This window comes from Topomyia yanbarensis, chromosome 2, assembly GCF_030247195.1.
Source record: "Topomyia yanbarensis strain Yona2022 chromosome 2, ASM3024719v1, whole genome shotgun sequence".
NCBI lineage: Eukaryota > Metazoa > Arthropoda > Insecta > Diptera > Culicidae > Topomyia > Topomyia yanbarensis.
The window spans coordinates 18,158,357-18,181,757 of NC_080671.1; the positions used below are offsets into that span (position 1 = coordinate 18,158,357).

Sequence of the window (23,401 nt, forward strand, 5' to 3'; positions counted from 1 at the left end):
AGCAAGAACAAACAGTGAATGACGAGGGTCCCGTGCCTGGTTGGAGCAAGTAGGTTCGATCTCGAGAGCACTTATGCGATGCAGGAGAGAGTCCACGCGAGAGAGAGTACAAAAATAGCCGGTGGAAACTGATAGGCGGCACGGATTCTACCGGTGAACTGGTATTGGGTGGATTTTCTATTATTGCAAAGGAAGCTAATTTTATTCTCTTAGTTAGGTGACGGTTAGTCGATAGATTCTAAATATTACAAAAACAAACTATTTGGAGGCTGACATGTTTAGTAGGGTTCGTCGTTCTGCTTCGTTGCTGTCTCCTAGATAATGGTTCAATAAAAACTTACTCAAAGTAATAACATCATTTGGAACACCGTAATTCTGTCCCTATTTGTAATGGCGCCATCTGGCTGCTATACTGACCGTGTTATCACTAAGCTAGGTAATAAGTACATACATAGTCTTGAGAACTGTGGCTTTGCAATATTATACTTCAGTGATAAGAGAGGTCAAATTGGAATCATGTTTAATTTGTCACTTGAATATTGGTTCGAGCAGATGTTTTGAGTACGGTCAGATCAACTACCTATTCAAATTAATTATCGAAACCAATAAATAGATAAAACTAATATTGGATTTAATTTGTAACATTTTAGTTTATATTTTCATTTTGCCCAGCCTTCGTCGTAGGTACGCACAGATAAGAACGCATAGGGAGTACATTCAACGAATGCGGAATACTGCCTGTTGTTCTCTGTGGGGGTAGAAAATGAGTTGTTTGTCAGGCTGTCAGATTTGTTCTCTTTCACCTTAGGTGTGTATTATTGCTGTAACTAAGCTGTCTGCCTGCTTGCTTGCGTAGCCTGCATCCATCCATCGGTATCAGTCAACAGGCTGGCAAGTAGAAAGACAACAAAATAAAACAAACGTACTTCTTTCTATACACTAATGAGTATTATGGGAACGGGATACGTGGCAAACGAAGCGTCGCTCCTAGTCGGTACAGTTGTTGTTTTACCATTCGGCATCATGATAAGAAACGTAGCCGTTCATTGGTTTGCCTAGTCCAGTGAACTGAAGAAGGACCTGACACAGCAAAATGACCTATTTGTTATATGTTTAAATTGGTTTACTCAACCGAGACCACTGCTGGTGTTTCAATACGTAGAATTTTATTGTACGCTAGCACTCAGCATATCTCTTTTGTATATAAACAATATAAAATAGGAATGTAACTGATCGTGAATCACTTGATGTAAGGCTTGTCCCTAGAACAATTTTTTAAGGGAAGCATGATAGCAACCATGTTTTTAGAGTAATAGTCAACTGTGCGACCTGTAACTACACATACTCAAACTTCTTCATAAACGGTACGTGACCACTTTCCTATACTAGTGTAGTACCGACGTAAACATGTGTTTTGGTACTAATATAGTTAAAAGAATAACATAAGTCATCCAGGTAGACCTGAACCTCCGTTTCTGGTAATTTTCCTGAACACGATGAATTCCCATACAAAGGGGCGTCTTTACCAGCAGGCAAATCAAAATCTCTTACCTTCTGGAGAAAATAGTCCCTAGCCTCGGTGTGGGACAGTTCATTCCTTTCCGCCAGATATGCAATACATAGCTTGACATGTTTCCCCTTAGTAGCGACCTCCTTAATGATAACATCGTCGTCCAGCTTCTCCCATCCCTTGGTGATGATATCTTTTTCCGGGGGCATTACAACAAACGAATGAGTCACCGCTTTATTGCACTTATCAACTCGCGGATGCTGGCAAGTAAATTTACGAGCGTACAAAGATCACTGAATCAAAATTGCACACCCGGCTCAAAACATTTTAAATCGCACACATTTGGGCTGTAGCGGTACAGAACGATTTTTTTGTAGGAATTACAATGATAGAACTAGGTACCTATCTAATAAAACATAAAAATCACAACTAAAATGTAAAAATGTATAGCAATAATAACAAATAAAACTTCGACCAAGTTCTCGTAATTTTGACGTTTCTCTCAACAGCTGATGCAGTGTTGCAATGTTGCCAGTAATGTTTGAGATAATGGCTGCGTACTTTGCTGTTTGCATGTATAGGGTAAAGTGCGCATTTTGGTAACAAATAATGCTGATGATTTTAGAGGAAACCCGAACAGAACGGAACTTCGACATTGTTAGTAGAAACATTGCATTTACAACAGTTACTATTGTTAACAATATTTTTTATAATAACATCAATGTTTTGGTTTTTAGTACTTCCTTAGATTTTACACAAAAAACGATCTTCATTTTCTCGTGCATTTAATTGGTTATTTTTATGCGCATTTTTTCATCATGGCGTTCCGTTTGTCCGCTTTGTGGAATAGTCTCCGGTTTTAAAAATTTAATAGGTAGACATTATTACATAATATGATAAATATAAGAAATCTAATTTAACATTTTTATTTACAGGCGACATGTACGATCGACGCCAGTTGATTGCGGTCTAAAAGTTCAATTCCTTTCGGGATCGGGGGCACCGTGTACTGATCCGGGTAGTTTATGACCTGCAATGTCGACAGGAGATAAGAAGCAGCTGATGTCACTATTTCTGAGGTACGTTACTTGCACTGATATCGGTCGATTGTACACTTCCAGAAACTAATGGGACATTAAATAACAACGATGCGAAAGTATTAACGGAGATGGTTGTTAAAGTGAGCAGATCGACACTAGATGGGAAATTTTGTGATTGCCTGACATATACCCAGAATCGAATTCACAAACGAGACATCCAGAACACTCGCACATATGTTGCTCTGTGCGAGTGTTCTGGATGTCTCGTTTGTGAATAAATATCCAAAGAACATATGACATACCATGTCACAATGTAAATACCGTGGAGCTTGCTCCGCGGAACATGACAACTAAGTAAGTAGAAATATGTTCCAATATTGCCAGGACTGCTAAAGTTTTTGTGTGCTAACTTTTTACTGTACGATTTTTTCAGCTGACAAGATTATGCTCTTGCTCCGACCAATGGTGAATGTGTCGTTCTTGAGCATAGATTAAAAGGCTGCGTGTTCCCGTATGCGATGCGCTTCTAGAAAACGATTTTAACGTTGAGAAAAGAAACTATGTAAGCATCTACAGACTTTAAAAATAAGTAAATAAAAAAAATGTTTATGAATCACAATTTTGGTGGAAATTCAATTTAACAGTAAATACGTTGTAAAAAAACAAGTGAAATTGTTGTGAAAACAAATATAAATCAACGTTTTGATTTCCAAAATCTACAACAGAATAACATCCTAAATCGCTGCAATTGGTTTCAAAATGTGTGGCAAAAAGCCAATTTTTTTAATTGTTACATCGTTTAATGACCCCCCTTTTTCGATGTAAAAATCGTGTTTACAATGAAATTGATTGTAGAAACAACAAATTTGATTGTATATTCATTGTACATTTTCCAACATATCTAATCTTTTTACATCGTTTTTCATTATAATGTAACAATGAAAATTACTGTAATTCAGTTATACATTTTTATCCTGGAATGTAATACATAAACTCACGGCAAAAATATGATTACGGTGTAAAAGCCAACTGTCAAAATTCTCTTTGAAGGAAAATTCCGGACAAACCGTCACTGGCCGAACACAGTTCACAGTACTAAATGCAAGAGAAAATTTTTCTCTTTTGCTTACTACCAACATCCGTGATTGGTGAGTGACCGTTTGTCCGGAATTTTCATTCAGTCAATTTTGACAGTTGGCTTTTACGCCGTAATCATATGTTTGTCGAAAACTGAAGTCGGTTTTTACGCGACTTTTTCATGTGGAATTTCCAAGTTCTACGGATTTCGCAAATTTGAAAATTTCTTACGCGGTTTTTCCAACTAATGCTGCTTTTTATGCGGATTTCGCAAGTTAATGCGGATTTTCCAAGACACGCGATTTTTGCTATGCTCATTTTCAAAATTATGCGCTTCAGAAGTAAACGAAACGGACGAAATCACCTACCGAAAATTCAATTATTTGCAGAATCAAATTTGATGTTTTATCCGTAAGCTGAGATAATGTGTAAAATTACACGCACTGTACTTAATGCTACTGCGAAGAAACCCCAATCTTCTCCACCGATAACCTCGTCTTCAGATTCAGGTAATGATTAAACATGAATAATGTGTCTTAACGAGTACGTAATAAGCATTTAGATATTCTTTAATGCCATTTAAAAGTCGCTTTTGGCACAATATACGGCACTGCCATGAAAATGTTTCTTAACTGCTGTTGACGCGCCGGTCAACGAAATGGAGTGAAGGTAGACACGGATTTCCGATTTAACAACGTGTATTGCAAGACGTTAAAAAAATCCTAAAGGTTCACCATTTTTTAGTTTTCTTCCTTATTTTATAATAAATTTACTTACGTTTAGTCTATTCCTGTATTTCTTCTACCTCCTTTCCTGTACTACTTCTCTCTGTCTATTTATTCACACTAGATTTATTTATAATTGTCGTATGCAGCCGTAGGCAAATCTGCCCAGAAGCCAACTGACACAGCAAATTATCTAGCTATCGAAGAATTTAGGTTAGGTTTATTTTTTTACATTTCAATTTTAGTGACAATTACCTCGAAATAATTGTTCTTTTAACTAACGAATTTTAAGCAACAATATAATAAAGAAATTATACCTCAAGTCGAACTACAATGTTTCAGTAATTAATATTGCATTAAATTTAGCATGAGCCACCTTTTACCACAGTAAGAGCACTTATAGTTTTTTCTCCGAATCTTGCCAGTCATCGTCTGCTGGTACGTCACCGTAGTGACAGTTCGTTAATCCGTCATATAACTCTCCACATGAGATGTTGCAACGTCCATCGTATTGCTCCAGAAAGTGAGTCGCGCTGACCGAGGGGTCGTCACAACTGCTGTTTTGCACTCCAAATGCTGGTTACTGACAAGAAGTTTTTAAATAGATTTTTGAATGCTGAATAACAGTTATGCATACAAAATGCTATGATACTGCAAGAAGCATCTGAAATGCAAACAGCATATACTAAAGGCAGGGGAGCCGTTTGAACTTAGTTCTCAATGCCTCTTCCAGACTTGAAAGTCGCATTTCAGATTTGCCGGAGTGGAGAAAGTCGAGTTATATCGGAAGCATACCTTAAGGGGGTCTCCCCGTCATTTAGTTTCAAAAAGTCGATTTTTTTGTTTTTGTTTCAATCGTTGGAATTACTACTTGATTACTGTCAGAGAATATTCTTGTAAAGTTTCAGAGCATAGCTGATTAACATCTCATGCCTGAAAGTTTATTTCAATTTATTTTTTTTTCTTCTGAAAACATTAAGGAGAGATTCTTTTCCTTTTGATCGAAAGTAAGGCAAAGTTTGTTAATTTGTTTGTGGAATAACTAAAAGGCATAAGAAATTGTTTTAGTGTTCACGACTTAGTAAAAATCAGTTCTTGGTAATATTAAAAATGGCGGCTTTGAAATGGCGACTTCCGTCTCCCCCTGCGCGCGAAATATGGTCCGAAAACTACGAGCCTGCAGCATACTGTAGTAAACTTAAATGAAAAATCATAATTTCCCAATATTAATGAAATTTTGTACGACCAAATTAGTTCCAAAAGGCAAAAGTCTCGATGAGTTAACTTTCGTGTCGTTTAAAGTTGCAATCGGATTAAAATACAAAGATGCTGCAAACAGCAAAGAGGAACCGACAAAATCTAACATGCTTTACCAATAGAACCAATTTGCGAACAAACTCAAGTGATATCATCCGAACCGCCAGTAAATCGTCATCCACTCCCACCCTATATGACGGGTGAATGACCTATAAGGTTAAACTCCGTTTCAATAAAATTCAATCAATTCCGCCCTATACTCGCTCACAATATATGTACCGTTTCGATCGAAACTCTGATACCAGCTCATTCTTACGTGACGGTGGAGTGCTTGTAGGAGTGAAAAGAATACTGAATAGTATTTCAGTCACAGTGGACAATAGCCAAAAGCTAGAACAAGTGATTGTTCGGATTAAATTACAATCTTTCTCTTTTTACGGCGCGCATTGGTCTTGCGTACGACTGATTTTCGAGCATGCTGACGAAAGCGATCTCATTATAGCAATGGGTGTCTTAGGGACCATTCACAAATAATGTAACAATTGGGGGGAGGAGGGGAATTGGTACGTCAAAATGTGACATGTTAGGACATATGGGGGAGTGGGAAGAAGCTAGAAACGTTTGTTTATACCAAAGAAAATATTTTTTTTAGGGTTTTGGTACGTACTAGGGGAGTTACATGGGGGAGGGGGAGTCAATTTTGGGTTTTTGCGTTACGTAATTTATGACCTTCTTATTTGCTGCTACCAATTGGGTCATTACATGAAGAATAAAATTATCTTTAAGCTTTGTCACGATTTTTTATATTTTAATTTAATGTGAATTATGTTCATGATTTCAGGAACTTTGTAATTTTTTCATAATTTCCAGTCACGTCACGAGTAGAGATTTATGTTTTTTATGTTCATGATTTCAGGATCTTAGTTACGATTTTTGATATTTTTGTCACGAGTTCTGTGATTTATGTTCATGATTTCATGATCTGTACACGTTATCGTGATATTCTATTCTAGAGCTTGCTTTCGAAATTTGACACGTGGAGTAATGAGACTCATGTTCATGATATCAGGAGTTTTATCATGGTATCCGTAATTTCTCTTCGGCTTATGGGAATCTCCAATTTTTTGGTTACTATCGTTTTTTTACTCGGAGTAACGTAACAATATGAACTGAATCGTAAATGTGTGGGTGATTCGCAATATTTTGTTCTGTGAATTGTATTACGAACACGATTTGTGATACTCACCGCAGTTTTCGTTTTCTGTCCGGACATCACCTTTCAAATAAATAATGAGGTCCTAATAACTTTTTATATCTACTGCTCGTATCTATTATTGGTCACTATTAGCTGGACACTTCATGAAAAAGTGCATGGAATAAAAATTATTCCACGAATAATACTCCAAATTTTGTGAAATAGTTTTTGAATAATATTTAATGATTTTGTAAACTATTTGTCGGGCACGAATGGACTGACTTGACAATTGCACTAGGAATCATGAACCAGTTCACGAATTCAGGAAGTCATGATTTTCGAACTACTTCACGAGCACGGATATTGGATCATGATTAATATATTAGGAATCATTAATCAGTTCATGCATACTTGAATTGTATTTGATGCTTTTGTGAACTATTTCACGAGCACGAATGGTAAGTTGTGACTATTATATTAGGTATCATGAACCAGATCACGAATACTTTAATAATATTTCAGATTTCTGGAAACTATTTCACGAGCAGGGATATTGGAACGCGATTGAAATATTAGGAATCATGAAGGAGGATTGAATAAATTCATGAATAACATCATGGGCCAACCTTTAGTTTTATGAATAATGGTCATAAAGTTGTGTACTAGTTCATGTACAGGAAATCGAATTGATAATGACATGGCGGAATCCGTAACTGAAGTTCACAAAACAAAAACAAATATTTCCACTAATGAAAGCGTTATGTTGGCGTTACTGAAGGGAAATTGAACATCATTATAAAACAATTTGAAAATACTTCAAGTTACTCACTATAAATGGTGTATATTTGAGTGCTAAATTGACTAGCGTAATCAAATGTCGCATACAAGGAATCGTTCTCAAACTGTGAACTATATCAGTTAGGAAAAGTAAAATAATTGCTTAAAAGCTTTTTTACGATCATTATTTTTTTTGAGGTAGGGTTTTTTTGTGGTTCGGATTTGTCGGCAAACAAAACCTCTGTGCTTGCTATCGAGACATCACTCGATATAAACCAGTTGTTTAGCGTTGACATAAGATGTGTGACTTTATGGATTTTGGTGTCTAACTAGCGCCAATTTGGTGATGGTTTCGACTTATCTAACTAGCATTAAGTTGGTGTTAGTTACTGACACGAGGAGAATCTGGAACACTAAAAAAACATACTTTATGTTAGGTCTTGTGTCCTTATGCACACAAATTTGGTCTTGTCCAAAATTTTCCTGATTTAAATTTTACTGATAAAATAATTTTGGCGGTTAATCCTACTAGAAGTTGTAACTGATATTTACTTTTCCACTACATTTGGTTCGAGTCTTTTTGTTTTCAACCAAGTTTTCGAACATACTATTTCTAATCACTTTGTTGAAGACATGGACACAAAACAAAAACAATTAAAATAAATTATTCTGATATTACTGTATCTGATAACGCTCTTCTACTATTTTTAAATAATGAAATTTACACATTATCCAAGGCATGAGTCTCTAAAGTTTACAATTAAAAGTTATACTGGCTTCAAGAAAATTTCCTAAATATCGTTTTATATCTCATAGTTTCAACAAAGTTTTTTTTAATGACATTATCAAAAACTTCGCTGAAGACACCAAGTCTTTACTATTTTTTGAAGAGTTAATTCTACATAATTACAATTACGCGAATTCATCATTGAAATGATTATGCGGAATTTTATGTTGGAAAACTTCTTCGAAGTTCATAAACCTTCAAAGCTGATGTTTTCGAAATTATGTGTTCTTTACCGTAAGAAAAGTTTTCGAACATTTATTTCTCTTTAAAAGTACACAATCTTTGCCTTTAATAAAATAATAAAAAAGGAAATAATGTATGGAGGATTGAAAGCTATTTTATATTGATTGTCCTTGTTTGTAGACTGGAATGGCCTCTGTTAGATTGCTTATTTTTTCCGAACTTTCAACAATTTATCGAACATATATTGACACATTCTTTCGTGATGTTACAACGATACGACGAATCTTCATTCGAAAAATATGTTATAAGTTTATCGAATGAACGCCTGTATCAAAACTTATTACAGATTCAGAAAGTAGACAAAATTTTACGAAAGATTCAATCAACATCAACTGAATATACTGGAAGAGGATTGTTTTATGACTGATAATGTAGCGTGACGTTACAACGCGTGACAAATTGGAACTTTCAACGTATTTCAATAAAAGTCAAATCATCAAATTCTAGTATATGTTGATTGAATCTTTCGTGAAATTTTGTCTACTTTCTGAATCGGTAATAAGTTTTGATGTAGGCGTTCATTTGATAAAGTTATAACATATTTTTCGAATGAATATTCGTCAGATCGCTGTAAACGTCATGAAAGAATGTGTCTATTAAATTCAAGCATTTTCTAACAAAGATTTATATACCCTTCCACCCTCCGACACCAACCAAATTTCTGGCTAAGTCACTGACTATATTAGTTATGAAATTTACGTTTCGACTTCGTCTCATCAGAATACGACACTAACTTAGTGTCAGGACTAAGCTGATGCCGGCTTGACTCTAGCTTAAAAATTAAGATACTATTTGTGTTCCTTATATCATCAATTAATAGTTGTTGATAATTTTTTTATTCTGTTATTCACGTCGTCGGGTGATACAATTATTATAAAATTAATGATGATAATATACTGTATAATTAAAGAACGATAAATTAAATTTCAAAATATCTTACATTTACCATGGAAATTCTCTACCTTATGAATGCAACGTTCAAAGCCAATGTATGTCTTCATACCCCATTCTTCAAGATGGAAACCTATGACTGTGTGCTCAATCTGCACCAGTATGTAGAAGCTTTTTCGATTTTGTTTACCAACAGAGCGAACGCCCGCTTGAATGAACCGGCAAACTCGGCGACGTCTCGCGCCGCTACTGTAAGCTTTCCGTTTGAGAGCGAATGGAGTTTCTCACTCTCTCTCTCTCTCTACTGCGATCGTTTCTCTCTTTAATTGTGCCATACGTCATAGATGCTGGACTGGCGATGGAGCATTAGTGTGCATATGGGATACGCTATAAGGGAGTTTGCATTTAAGGCCTTGAACTACAGTACATTAGTGTCACTTTATAATTTGATTTATTGTTTCATTTCTTCGCCACTTTGTAATATGAAGATGGCGAATAAAGATTTTATCTTGAAAGGCGAAAAGCACTTTAAATTTATTTTCAACGGCAACAAAATAAGTTGTGAATAGTTTGGACTTATATAGAGGTAACACAAGCACTTCGATCAATCGAAAGAATTTCAAACCACACTACACTTTTCTGTGCATTACAATTACAACACCGAATGAATCGCCAAAATCTGAAAATTTCCCTTTTCTTAGATTACGGTCGGTTTCTTATAAAGATTTATAGTGTGGAAAGCCAATTTGCTGCGACTGGTTTGCAACACTGCTTCCACCCTTTCACCCACCCACACCCAGTGATCGAGCTTTTTTTACCCACCCGATGTTGGAGCAAACCTGCGAGAGCAGGCTGCGCTCTCTCATACGCGCGCACATCGTTATAATCGGAGAGACGATCGTTTCCCCTTGTTGCCGTGCTGGCGAAGAAACTGATGTTGTCCGCCGACTCGCCAGTGCTCGGTAGCATGTCGTCGTTGTTGGATCGTTTTTGTACATCATAGCGTCCGGCCAAAAGCGCATACCGGGTTCAAGTCCAGTTTTCTCACCTCCTTCCTTTTGTTCCATTCTTTAGTTCGTGGTTTTGTTTTTGTTGGTTTTCTTCTTTTCTTCCCGTCCGCGTACACCAACGAGCGAAATACCTGTGCGAAGAAGCAGCAGCTTGAAGTTTTTTTTCCTGCTCCAAAGATGTGTTGGTTCGATGCTGAGAACTGAGGTGGTGCCCTGGTAAGCTGTGAAGTTCTGAAGAAATTCGCGATCGCTGCTGAACCATCCCACGGTAAAGTGCATTGGTGTAGGTGGGGAGATCGTGACAATAGAAGTGGTAAAAAAGAACCTAGAACATAATTTCGCAGGTTCGTCTGCCCCGAAGAGAGCATCGAAAAAGAAGGAATTCCTATGTGTCAAGTGGAGAGATTCGATCGTGATTGCAAGTTCGGAACCTGTTGAATTGTCTGTCGGGCCGCCAAGAACTGAGGTCCGTGTGAGTGATGGAACTTCGTAACCCGCCAGCTCTCTAGCGCATTAACGGGGAGCGGGGCAAGAATGTGAACCGTGTGTGCGGCGAAAACAAATTCCTTGCAGAGTGGACGAATTTTGCAACTGTTGGCAAGAAAAGAAGTCGCCATCGGTCGTCGGTCGGTCGGTCGGTTCGGTAGTTTGAATATTGTGTGTGGTTGTTTTGGTTGCGCGTTCTGTTTTCTGCGGTGTAACATACTGAATTGAATGAATGTCGGTGCGGAGCGGATAAAAAGAAGAAGCGAAAAGCCGAACCAACCAAATGTGCAGTGCAGTGCTTTTTCAATTAGCATCGATCAATGGGCTATGAAAGGTGTTTGTAAATATCGATAACTTGTTTTCTGTGTATACAGTCGTACGCCGGCCCGAAAGGTGTGAAGAATTTTCAAACAATTTGTACTAGTGTTCGAGTGAATGTTTACTAATTGGTTGAACCGAGTGTTTTTTTTCTTCCTTCTGTGGCTCATTAGCTCGGTGAAGTTCGGCCGAGTGCTATGCTTAGTGAAGGAAAAACCCTCAACAGCAGTGGACTATTTACCGGTGGATTCACGACAACCTCGAATTTAGTAAGTCTCCATTTTATCGACCTATTCAAAGCTCTCTTCCAAGTAGCCCGAACTTCCTTGTGTAGCAGCCGGTTATGGTTGAGCTGGGGCCGCAGAGGGTCGAGTACTCGGTCGGCAGACTTGCCTGGCGTGTTTCATGAGCTTGTTGCGGGTACTTGCTCACAGATGCAGCAGCAAACCTTCTAGTTCAGCAACATGCAAGGTCAAACACTTTTTATTCTCTCTCTTTCTGTTTGTGTCTACCTTTTCTTCTGAAAGCTATATGGGCTGAATGGATTTGCCTGTTTGAAGGAATTGCGGTTGTGGTGGCACGCTGCGAGAAAGGTTGCTATAATGGGTTGCTGGGATTAAACTATTTTTTGATGGATCATTAAAGTTTTTTTATTTTTGAAACATCGAAGATTTTTAGTTGAAAACGGATTTATGAGTCTTGGTAAGTTTCATGCGATTGGTAAATCACCCAATGCATCATTTTTTTTTTAAAAATCTCGCGATTATGATAAGTTTAACGCTTTGGAAAATCCTTTAAAATTAAAAAGCTATATTTTAAAAAAATGAATCATTTACAAGTTTTTTTTAAACTAAAAGATTGAGACGAATTAGACCATCCCATTAGATCAGTTTCAATATATTTTTTTCGATTCGATTAAACTTATTAAAATCATTTGTTGGTTTTCCTGCGGAAAATCCTTACCTTGTACTGGAAATTGCATTATTCAATTAACTGGATTTTATCTTTGCTCTTTTTAATTGCACATAAACTACTCTACATATGGATCAATCCTTCATTAATTTTTCATATAGCAATAATGCAAATGTAGTTTGATAACATTATTTTATCTTTGCTATTAAAAGCTTCTGCAGTCATTATCATAATCATCATCATAAAATAGCCACGGTTGGTTTTGATGTTAATTAGCGTTGCCTTTTAGTTCTGTAATTTTCTTGGCTACGCTATTTCGCTTTTAGTTTCATCTTTTGTATTACTTTTTACTAAAAATATTTTTACGCTGCTCTTATCAGAAATTTTCTCAGATCGAGAAAATATTCCGAAGATATGTACATTAGACCGGCACAAAAATTGATTTTTTTTTTTCAGAACACCACTCAATCGAATAGTAATTGGCTCCAGAAGCCCTATTAAAAATACAATCTTGTGCGGATGCTTCTGGTTTACTCATAAGAATTTTGAAGTTTAGATATATGAAATATCGATAATGGGAATAATAAATTCAATAAAAAATGCCAGCATCATCTTATGTATCCTGAAATTCGCAGATGTATAATATTCTAATATAATGTTATATTCTACCCCTCTTTCGCGCACATGCTTAGAATAGGACATTTTCAAAAATTCTAGTAATCTTCGATGTTAAATAACTTTGTCCCGTAATATCCAATCATTGTCCAACTTTCAATAAAGTTGCTCGTTATAAAAAAGCTACAATACCTGAAGTTTAGAGGTATGAAGAGTAACTGGGAGTTGTTATTGATTTTTGATGTTTTATTTTCGATTTTCCATATATTTCACCATAGAAACTTCTAAACTCTTGTTGGTAAACTAGGAATATAAGATAAAACTCATTTTTGGCATACGGACTGTACGTGATTCTGTGAAGATATTGTAGTTCATTGAATTAAAACCTATGAACAATGTTCTCGAAACTTGTCTGCTTAATACATGAGACTATTTTGGAATTATAAAATGCGCTATTCATAGTGAAAATTTAAAGTTACAATGGAAAATAAAGAAATGTTCTGTAAAATATGTGATTTTGTGAAGATATTTTAGTTCATTGAATTAAAAACTATAAACTATGTTCTTGAAACTTGTCTATTTCGTAAATTCGAATATTTTAGCATCATAAAATGAGATAATTATTGTGAAAATTTCAAGTTACAATGGAAAATAAAGAAATGTTCTGTAAAATACGTGATTTTGTGAAGATATTGTTGTTCATTGAATTTAAAACTAAAAAGAACGTTCTAGAAACTTGTCTATTTCGTAAATGAGAATATTTTAGCATCATAAAATGCGATATTCATTGTGAAAATTTCAAGCTACAATGGAAAATAAAGAAATGTTCTATGGAATACGTGATTTTGTGAAGATATTGTAGTTCAGTGATTTTAAAACTATGAATAATGTTCTGAAAACACGTCTAACATATAAATGCAAACATTTTGATATAATGAAATGCGATATTCATTGTGAAAATTTAAAGTTCTAATGGAAAATAAAGAAATGTTCGGTAAAATACGTGATTTTGTGAAGATATTTTAGTTCATTGAATTAAAAACTATAAACTATGTTCTTGAAACTTGTCTATTTCGTAAATTCGAATATTTTAGCATCATAAAATGAGATAATTATTGTGAAAATTTCAAGTTACAATGGAAAATAAAGAAATGTTCTGTAAAATACGTGATTTTGTGAAGATATTGTTGTTCATTGAATTTAAAACTAAAAAGAACGTTCTAGAAACTTGTCTATTTCGTAAATGAGAATATTTTAGCATCATAAAATGCAATATTCATTATGAAAATTTCAAGCTACAATGGAAAATAAAGAAATGTTCTATGGAATACGTGATTTTGTGAAGATATTGTAGTTCAGTGATTTTAAAACTATGAATAATGTTCTGAAAACACGTCTAACATATAAATGCAAACATTTTGATATAATGAAATGCGATATTCATTGTGAAAATTTAAAGTTCTAATGGAAAATGAAGAAACGTTCGGTGAAATACGTGATTTTGTGAAGATATTGTAGTTCATTGAATTAAAAACTATGAACAATGCTCTTAAAAATTGTCACTCGTATATATACCAACATTTTCACAGTATAATATATGCGTGTCATCGCTATGAAATTTTAAATATTTCCGAAAATTGTCATTTTCTGTATTGTATGCAATTTTGTGAAGATATTGTAGTTCCTTTCATAAGAAATTATAAAGAATCTGCTAGAAATTGGTTGCCTACATCAATCCAATCAATTTAACATAAATATATGCGTAGGTCATCGCGCTAGATTTTAAGTTCTTCACAAATATTGGAAATTTCCAATTTTTTGTAGTACTTGCTCCGACTTTTTTAATCGTAAAAAGATCAATTGTGGTCAAATTCAAATTCAAACTATTTCAAAGTAATCTAAAGAGTCCAAAAAATACATTGATACCAAAATTGTCCAAATTGGTCAAGCGACTGCTGAGATATAGCGAAAATACCGTGCCGACTTTTTTTGAGGCATGGTGGTGGGAATGTTAAAAAGTTGTATATTTAATTATTATTTTTTCAGGTCAGGTGATTAGATGAAATTTTGTGTCTATTATTCTTGGTCTGCACAGTTTTTATACCCAAATTAATCAGGGGATCAAATTACACACGATTTTACAAAAACATCATTGATGATTTTCAAAACTTTTTATATTACTGTACGACATGATATTTGAGTTTTCTTATTATTTATTTATTAGTTCGAATAAGCTGAAAAATCGTGAATTTTGCAATTGACTTACTTTAAAAAGTAAGGCCCGATGGTACTGACTACGCATGCAGAAAGATTACCAACTTTCCCCCTTCAATCTTACTACATAATAGAACTCTTTTGTAGATACACTTTTCACAATATGTATTATTTAGAAAATTCAACAGAAGTTTCAGCTTCGTCTCGTCAGTATGGTACAGTCGTATTGGTTTGCTTGTCGATCCATGTTTCGGTCTAGCTATGATCTCATTAGACATCAGAGCTTCTGTGACAACGGGACATCTTTCATCGGTGGTCGTCATATGGGCACAAGAAGTGTTCTTTTTTTTAACTTTTATGGTTGCGATTAAGTCGGTTGCACCATACTGATGAGACGAAGTTTAATCGTAAATCCAAACATACTAGAGAGCTACAGAAATTATTCTCAGTATTACTTTAGAATTTCAGGATTATACATTCGGATAGTACAGCTATCGTTTAAAGAAAGAAAGAAAAATCGATTTTTTAAAATTTGCAAATAGAGTTCTCCCCTTAAATCTACGGATTAGGGTTTTTTAATTTCAATGGTCGGGCTCGGGTTTTTCGAAGCTTTAAAGTTGTGGGTTTTCCAAATTTGAAATTTTTAGGTTCGGGTCGAAATCGGGTTTTTTTAAACTCTTACGTTTGAGTCGGGCTCGAAGAAAAGTGAATCTGGAACATATTTTGTTTAGATACCAGAGGGTGTATGGAATCAGAGCGGAGTAGGCCTTGAGTAGAAAAGACGTGAAAATTTCTCTCTTATCGGTTTGTCCACACAAAATATTCCGTATTTAATCAATATAATATTTTAAGTGAGTAGTGACCATAATTGTGCCGGAAAAACTCCATCGGAAGCAAATCTAAACAATCCACCGTTAGCCGATTGCCTCGCACGGAGCGGCTCTGGCAGCAATATTGGAAGTCTCGCGAACGAATAGCGAACTCTGCTGTTGCCTACGGCCCCATGATTCCTGCGACGGTTATCGATCGACACAAACTTACTGGAGATAAGTGTATTTTTTTATTTGATTTTATGATTTTGTGATGTTTTGAACAGGAGTCGACTGTTTCCAATTTTTAGGTTCGGTGTATGGCTTTGTAGCCTGGTTTTTGGGTGGAAGCAGACTGTTTTGTCTTCATCCGACGTTTCGGTCCGTTTGGGACTTTGTAAAAGTTTCCGAAGGGGGCCGAAGCGTCGGATGGGGACAGGATGGTTTGTTTTTGCTTGGGAATTGGACTGCGGAGCCATACACCTAACCTATAGATTTTGTGATATTTAATTAATTTCCCTTTCTTCTTTGAATTGTTATTGACGTCTCAAACAGCTCCTCAACAACCGTAAACCGTTAAAGTTTATGTGTACCGAACCTCAACGTTTTCTTCAGTACTGATGTTTTGTTTTATTGATAAGCCTTATAAAGTACGCCAAGTGTTTCTTCCTGTTTGGTTGTGCTGATGTTTATTTTTGATAAATTTTCACCCCACATGTGTAATCGGTACGGATAATTGAATGATAATATTAGGCCTCAAATAACTGAAGTGAATATTTAAAATATTCCGAAACTTACTTGTGATCTTGTTTTATTCTATTCGACTCTAAAATATGTCGTGAGATAAGCAGTACACACCTAGAAAAAATAGTGTAAATTTACGTCTCCTTACCCTGACATATACGAGCATCAATAATGACTTAGTTTTACGTTTGACTTTAATTTTACATGACGTTTAATTTCGTAAATCATGTAATTTTACTCCACATACAGCGTTTGTTCTGAATGGTAGGAAGTGTAATTTTATGTTATTGCGCATGTAAAGTATACGTTTCATGTAAAATTAAACGGAATACGGTAATGTTCCGTCATATCGTAAATTACGGTTTGTTGAATTGTGTCGTGTGTTCAATTACGTCAACGATAAATTCCTGCGAGATATTTTTGGTGTGTAGTTTAAAGGATTTTTTACTGTTCTTGTCATGTAAATATTTTGAATCACGTGCAAATACGAATATAATTTATTATTTAGGAAACTCTCTCCCCCTACCTTTCTGAATGAAACCCGTTGTCCAGCATTGAAACTTTAAGCATTGAAGAACAAATACTTAAAATGTTAAAGAATACATACACCATTATTTAAACTTGAAGAATTTCAACTACTATTTCGTCAATTTTTTGTCCTTTGACGACGTTCAATTGGGTCTTGTGCGACTTTTCTTTTGTCGGTCCTCGTGGTAAATAGGGACGAATCGTCCTATGTTAAGTGACATGTCGGTAGACTCGAGCGATCCACAGTTACTTTGCCTTTGCTTGACTCCTGCCAGCATAAGACAGAAGATTATTTCGTAAGATGTTCTTAATGATACCGTCACTTCTGTTTGTTTCCGATAGTATATTGCAAATCCTTGCTCTCATTTCAGTGCTATGCCCAAAGCTTTTCACAACTTTCCTAGTTAGTAATCTCTGGCCAGTAGAGTGTCAAGGTGAGGAAGAGAGAAGAAGTGTTAATAATATTAAATATTAAATAAGGAGATCGGTGTAAGATATAATAGAAAAAAGATAGAAAAATATTGGATGTCCATTTTCTATCTCCATATTTTTCACAGTGATTGTGTCCAAAAAAGGCGTTTAAAAACTTATTTTGCATTTTTGTTGGAGTCACTTCCAACGATTTATCAAACCCCCATCAAATTGAAACGGTTGTGTAAGGTTGTCCACGTTTCTTCCTTATTCAAGGTTTAAAATAACTCGTTGATTAAATTCTTCTTTCAATGAAAAACTTGATTGCCGTTTTTTAAACATTAATGATGACAAGAAAAATTGTGGGCGAACGTGTGCAATTTTCCAGGAACCCTGCATGTATTGGCTGTGCAGACTAGACTAGATACCAGAGGGTGTATGGAATTAATCTGCATCACAAAAAAAAGTTCGTCCAAAACCACCCATTCAATTGTTCATTTTTAAACTTTCAGGAAATAAAGTATAACATATTATTGAATATATGTCAATATTCTTTTCGTTCATTTTCCATTGATGCCATTATGCCAGATTTACACCTCCAGAGCACAGCCAGAGGTTTTGGCAGCTTCCAGACAAAAAGACAAATCTCTCATTCTGCCAGATTTTTAAGTTTAATGAGCTGCTACATACACATTTTGAAAATTTGGGCCATAATGTCTCAAAATTTACAAAAATCGATTATTTCACATTCTAAGATGCATGCCAAATTTCGATGACTTTGCCAGATTTTCTTTGAAAAATAGTGGCAACCCTGGTTATATCCCAATGCACGTACTATCCTCTTATTGGGTTAGGGGAGAGGGGTGGTGTAAGGTTTTTAGTGTTAAAAAACTCTTTTTTTGCTAATTTATTTTATAAATTTGGATGAAGCGAATTGATCGTCCAGTAAAATGATGAAATTATTAGTGGAAAAAAAGCCATTTTTATTTCAAATGAATAAAAAACCCTTTTAATTGAACATTTATCTCAAAAACTACGTAGGGGTTAGGTATTTTTTACGTAGAATGTGTATGCAAAATTTGAAATAAATTGGTTTTTGAATGGCAGTTAACACCGCAAATCGTGTTTTTTCCCACAGATATTTTACAAAAAGCTTCGTCACCGAGTCGCTTGTCGATATTTTTGTATAAAAAATTCCAGAATGTCATTGAAATGATATATCATAATGAAAAAAAAAAATTGATCAATTCGCTTCACCCAAATTTCTAAAAAAAATTACCGCACTGAAACCCTTAATCAACACTTTACACTGCTCATAAGGTCTTGTACAACAAATGGGCTTACTTGTTTTTGTGTGTGAATCCATTTGTTCCTAATTTCTGTTTCCACTTTCCGGAATACCTGCTTCATGGCTCGGGTATTAATATTAGTACGAAATTGTCCTCTTTAGCCTTGTATTATTCCAGATTAGCTTTCAAGTAATTTAACGATGCTAATTTCAATCAGAAAAGCGTAGGACCATTGATAGACCTCAGAAGTATATATAGACGCTTTTGCAGACGTTTTTTCAAGCATACTCTGCCCATTGACTGTTCCGATTGCCATGAACAGGGTTCTTCGCTTTCCATACGAGCAAATTGCCTGCCAAATCATGTATTTTTTTGGCAAACTTAAACATCTTCTGCTTTCTAACTTCCTTGGAGATATCGAGCAATGAAGAAAAAGAGTCCAGAAAGCTGCAGGAAATCTGCTTTCACATAAGTCTCGTCACCCATGGCCAGACAATACGGTTTCGTCAACAGCTGAGTGTAGAGCTTCCGTGCACGTTATTTCCCCACTTTACTCTTCCGTTCATCGTGATTCGGTGCCTTTTGAATTTTTGGTCGCGTTTTTTTGCAGCTTCAATAAAAAATTTTATTAAATGCATTTTTCTCCACGTCTCTCATTGCACTATTGGGATTCTTCTTGAAAGATTCGTACTGTAGTATCATTAAAAAACACGACTTACCGTAGATTACACCATTCCCAGCTTCTTGCTGATTACACGGCGAAAGAGATCCGAGTTATCGCAAGTATTACAACATGTAAACAATACACATAGGACTAATTGCACCCAAAATTTCAATAGAAAATACCTAATGAAAAACCTATTTTAATCCACCTAGCGGTGCAATTGTGCCTTTCTCAATCATGAATCACGAGAATGTGTGCGTTGTTTATATTCATTAAAAACTTTTAAATGCATATATTACATTTTATTATTATACATCACATGACAACTATATACAGGAAAATATCATTATTCGAGTTCTAAAATTTTGAAAAAGAAAAAACAGCCACGGTAATATTGAACTGAAAAAAGGTGCGAAATCGGCAAAGTCCCAAAAAGTCGATTTTTATAAAAAAAAATTTCGAGATAACATAAAATCTCGACATTTCATGCATTTTAAAGATGTTTGGCATCAAAAATACGAATTCGATTTCTGAAATTTCATGAGGTCCCCCATTTGAAAAAAAATTTGAGTTCCGGCTTATATGGGAATTTCATATGTGACCGGACGATTTAGTCTATATTTCCGGACCCATATAAGCGATCAGTACGAAATTTTATAGACATCTATGGGGATATTATAGCTATCATTTGGGACTAAGTTTGTGAAAATCGGCCCAACCATTTCCGGGAAACTGATGTGAGTTCGTAAATTTTGAAAGATGGCCGCTTTTCCCGGGCACCTCCGGAACCGTCTATGGTGGTCAATGTAGTCAACGAAAGTTTGGTTGGCCGTCGGTGACCTAGAACAGCAAATTTAAGTTGTTTGAGAGACATTTTAGCGAAATTTTTACCTTTTTTGCTTTCATCGGAGTATCGGTTTGAATCACAATTTGCTATGTGATCGCACGCCACAACCTGTAACCCCGGAACCGGAAGTCGGATCGGGATGAAATTAAATAGCCATTTACGGGGACGCAATACCTTTCATTTGAGGCCAAGTTTAGTCGAATCGGTCTAGCTATCTCCGAGAAACCGATGTGACTGTTATTCTGAATTTATATACTTCCGCCGGGGCTTCCGGAACCGAGGATGGTGGCCAATGTGGCCAAATAGACTTTGAATGGATGTTAGTGACCTAATACTACAAATCGAAGCAGTTGTGGTCATATTTTGGAAAAATTTTCACCTTTATACATTCATTGCAGAATTTATTAAAATCGACATTTTCTGCGTGTTCGTACTTATCACCCTGTAATTCCGGAACCGGAAGTCGGATCCATTAGAAATTCAATAGCAGCCTATGGGAACGTTGCACCTTTCATTTGAGACTAAGTTTGTCAAAATCGGTTCAGCCATCTCTGAGAAAAATGAGTGACATTTTTGGTCACATACATACACACATACACACACACATACATACATACACACATACATACACACACACAGACATTTGCCGAACTCGACGAACTGAATCGAATGGTATATGTCACTCGGCCCTCCGGGCCTCCGTTAAAAAGTCGGGTTTCAGAGCAATTGCAATACCTTTCTATTGAGAAAGGCAAAAAGGTATAGTGTTATATTATTTTGAAAGTGATGCAATTTGATTCCGTGCACCCTTTGTAGATTGTAATAAGTAGAAAATGTCATCAATTGATTTTTACCTCACAGCTCATAACTTTAGTATCTGTTGTTATCACAGTACGCTTGTGTTTTTGCAGCAGTGTAGGCTTTCTGACTGAATATAAAATTTTAAATTAATTTTTAAAACTTTTGTTTCTCTATTACGATATTATGTAATTTGGACATCGCTAAAGAATATCAGCCTTATCAATTTGTAAATTTCATAGTATTCGAACAGCTGAACGAATCTGTAAAAGATTTCATGTCCCATTGTACATGTTTATCTAAGTCAGCGCATTTTCGAGTGGACTTAGAAACTTGTGTTGGCTACATTAATCAGTTATTCAAAAAGATTCCATCAGAGCTAACAATCGATCGATTCCCCCTTAGCAAAAACCAAAATCCCACATGTGCCTTCAGTAGGCAAAGAACGTCGTTTTACCTCGCTCACACCTGTGCGATCATCTACCTATTTGACGTGTGGTAGTGGTACGGTTGCTGCTCCTGCTGATAATGTGGTCGTATTTAGAGTTCTACTGACATATGTGAACCCGTACGGGTATTAGTGTAATGTAACTCGCTCTCCGGGTTTGTTCTGACTTTTTTCCTGATATTGTTGCTGCTGTTGTTTCTTGTTGTGTGGACAAGACGGGGAAGACAGCGAAAGGGTTACGTCAAGAAGTGATGATCATGATCATTGATGCTCTTCTGAACGCCCGACGAATGGGAGAAAAGTGATCAGAGAGGGGAACACGAGGCTTTTCTACTACCACTTAGCTTTATATTTAGGTTTGGGGCGATCGTCGTCGTCGTCGTCATCGGTTCGGTTGAAAAAATCTGCAAAAGGGAAGACCGGAGCGATAGGAGAACCGGGCGCACGATCGCGATTATGTTTTTTTTTGTAAAGTTTTTCTTCTTTCCTACACAAAACACCAGCTGCCAATGATCTGAGTGTCTCTGTGTTAGAGTCGGGAGTTGTTATTTTCTGTGGCATCGGGCTTGTTTCTTCTCCGTTGAATCTGGCTGCCACTGCATGCGTAGTTGGTCCACAGCATACAGGTTTCTGCAACAGCCGCTAGCCGGTGTCAAGTTCAGAACGTTAAGCGGACGAAAGTTGCAACTTTTGTCAACTTTTGATGATAAGTTATGTAGCTCGCAGGTTTGATTTTGATTTTGATGAATTAATATGGCTAAATTAGCTATGGAGTTTGCGTTCCATCTTCGTCTCATCAGAATTCGACACTAACGTAGTGACAGAACTAAGCTAGCGCCGGATTGACGCTAGCTCTAAAAAACGGATACACAATTTGTGTTCCGGAGCAAACCCCTAGTGAAGCGTGATGTCCCGTTTTTGGAGCTAGCGTCAATCCGTCGCTAGCTTGGTCCTGTCACTAAGTTATTATCGGATTCTGATGAGACGAAGTCGAAGCGTAAGTTTCGTAACTAATAATTTGAGTGCAAAAAGAATCGTAGCACAGTAATGAGCGATAAAATTTAATTGCAAATATGATAAAATATGAGGTCAAATTTCGCATCAGAATGCAGCACAAGAAGTGTCCTAACTATGACCTAACTATTCATGGTATCCAGGAAGAGAAATCAGCCACCAAACGGGCAAGATGTTTCATATAAACCGAGCTGCATTTGCACTTTGATATTAATAAATAATTAGAGCTCAGTTTCGAAACCGTTGTCCTGCACTGCCGGCCGCGGCCATCAGCGATCGCTGAGACCTGCATCTGTTGAAAACGGTAAAACGCCTCTACAATTAGCGTACATATACGGTACGATAAAGTCGGTCGAAAACATTTCGGCATTAAAATATAGAATCTCTTACGCGGGCAGGAGATTGCTTCGAGAATCGCACATAAATTGTGCTATAGCTTTCAAATTCGTGGGCTGCTGGTGTGGTGGTCATCAAAGTCGGGGGCGAACGAGTTTTCGGGGCGCGCGCTAGCTGTGGCACAAATTTTTGTGTCAGTCTTCTGCAGCTAGCGGTTTGGACATATTATGTATGTCCGACCAAGACGGGGACAGCGCTGGCCGGACCTGGCTGCAACCGCCATCCATAGCATGGCCTGTCAAGATAAATTTTGTGTGAGCGATTTTTGCTCTCTCTCTCGCATGCGCACAGGCACACGCAAAATGTGTTTCGACGACGACGCTACGCCTCAACCGGTTCAGCGGCCAATAATGTGGACCGAATGGTCAAAACCTATAAATTAAGCTTTGGCCAAGC

At 36.3% G+C, this 23,401-nt stretch overlaps 2 protein-coding genes across 6 annotated transcripts in view; one reads left to right on the top strand and one right to left on the bottom strand.

Moving 5' to 3' along the window:
- LOC131678620 (spatacsin) overlaps positions 1-2,005 on the bottom strand; it is a 40,386-nt gene extending 38,381 nt beyond the window's left edge. Inside the window, exon 1 of the mRNA XM_058958843.1 lies at positions 1,552-2,005. Coding sequence (XP_058814826.1) covers positions 1,552-1,719 — 168 coding nt within the window. The 5' untranslated portion in view covers positions 1,720-2,005. The remainder of the gene's footprint in view (positions 1-1,551) is intronic.
- Positions 2,006-10,470: 8,465 nt separating this feature from the next.
- The window catches only part of LOC131682232 (protein Shroom), a 764,905-nt gene continuing 751,974 nt past the window's right edge, over positions 10,471-23,401 (top strand). For all 5 annotated transcript variants that reach the window (XM_058963577.1, XM_058963578.1, XM_058963580.1 and 2 more), the window contains exon 1: positions 10,471-11,585. The gene's annotated coding sequence lies outside the window, so the exon portion shown is untranslated. The remainder of the gene's footprint in view (positions 11,586-23,401) is intronic.